Here is a 1,597-nt window from a genome sequence, read left to right as displayed (position 1 = left end):
CACTGACCTCGAGCTAACACCACTAAGATATAATGAGCTGATATATTTTTTTCCTAAGAGCATATTTTGATTATAAAGATAAAAAATAATAGGAGTCCCTGGATAACTGAAGATCATATGTATAAGGAGAACAGATACAAAAAGAGTTTGAGACCACCTTAAAATTTGCTAAGAGGAGACATAATCTATTATTGCTGTGGCTAACAAAGCTAGAAAGAAAAAAAATGTAAAATTAGATTTATAATTATAAGTGTTTTATGACATATATTAATCATTTCCCAGGTCTAAAATAAAAGTAATTTTTCTTGTACCTAGTCATACAGTGGTTTTGTAGGATTTTTAGCATGAAGGGTGCCTTAAGATGTCCCCTACCTACAAACAATTGGCTGTTTAGCTGTAATCGGAAATGGCCCTCCTCCAAAGTCTCCCTGGTCATCTTTGGGAGGCTGTCCACTTGTAGTGAGGTCACCTTGAGGTTCCTCTCAGCCTGAACATAATGCCATTGGTTGTCATTCAGAAGAGAAGGAGACCGGACGACGAGCTCTATAGGGCCATTGCCAACATCAATGGCAAAAGTGATCTCGGAAGGAGCTGTAATCAAAAAGGAAAACAAATAAGAAAAATGAAGGGAATTATCCATGCATTTAGGATACAAGCAAAACATGAATGAATGGTATAAACAATCATAAGTCAATGGCTATGTAGAGAGGTCTTCAACTGAAAACCTACGGTATTAAAACTACTATTAATTCTCATAACTACCAAATGTTAAGTTCAAAGCTCTGATTGGCTCCGTTGGTCTTGATTGTAAAAATTTAGGAAATAACATTGGGACCTGGGACACCAATTGTTAATCTGATAAACATGCATCCATGCCAAGGTTCTGGGTTTTCTGGATCTATTCTGCCTATAGCTCTATCCTCCTAGATAATCATAGACGCTGGGTTAGCTAGGCAGCTTCACTCATACATGGAGAATACCCATGACCTTGAAAATCTTGTGCTCTTCTCCATTTTATTTCATTAATACAGATGATATAATCATTCATGCTAGTATTAGGACTTACATAAACAAAAGGAAGCTCAGAAAGTTTAAGTGTATAGTCCAAGTAGTGAGTAGTAGTGCTTGGGATCAAAAACAAGTATCCCTTTTACTACTCTTCGCCCATCCCATGACTCTGCTCTTCTATATCAATCTGTATATCATACAAGCCAGAGATAGCCAGTCAGGGATAGTAATACATATGATGATATGATGATGATGATAGTGGTGGTGATATTGGTGGTGGTGATGGTATAGCCATAGGAGAGAGAAAGAGAGAGAGAGAGAGAAGTAGTAGCAGCACAGTACAATGAACTCTGGCAGGCACTGAACTAAGTACTGACGATAGATTCATTTTAATCCTCAAAACAACCCTATGAGAAAGGTATAATTTTTTATTTTCATTTTATAGATGAGAAAACCAAAGTTCATAGAAGTATAAAGAATTTTCTCAAAGTTTCCTGGGTAGTAAAATCTGACTTCAAAAGTAAAATTATTTGCCATTTTTTGGTCAAATGAGTATGTGTTCTTATATTTTCCATTATCAGATATATAT

At 35.9% G+C, this 1,597-nt stretch overlaps 1 protein-coding gene across 1 annotated transcript in view; it reads right to left on the bottom strand.

The window, feature by feature from the left end:
* Positions 1 to 1,597, bottom strand: part of CNTNAP5 (contactin associated protein like 5) — a 716,034-nt gene that overhangs the window by 107,904 nt on the left and 606,533 nt on the right. Inside the window, exon 17 of the mRNA XM_006920991.1 lies at positions 373 to 591. Coding sequence (XP_006921053.1) covers positions 373 to 591 — 219 coding nt within the window. The remainder of the gene's footprint in view (positions 1 to 372; positions 592 to 1,597) is intronic.

This window comes from Pteropus alecto, unplaced genomic scaffold (genome assembly GCF_000325575.1).
Source record: "Pteropus alecto unplaced genomic scaffold, ASM32557v1 scaffold3, whole genome shotgun sequence".
In the NCBI taxonomy this organism is placed as follows: Eukaryota; Metazoa; Chordata; class Mammalia; order Chiroptera; family Pteropodidae; genus Pteropus; species Pteropus alecto.
The sequence above is the reverse complement of the archived record's forward strand: the minus strand, read 5'-3'. Positions and strand labels throughout refer to the sequence as shown.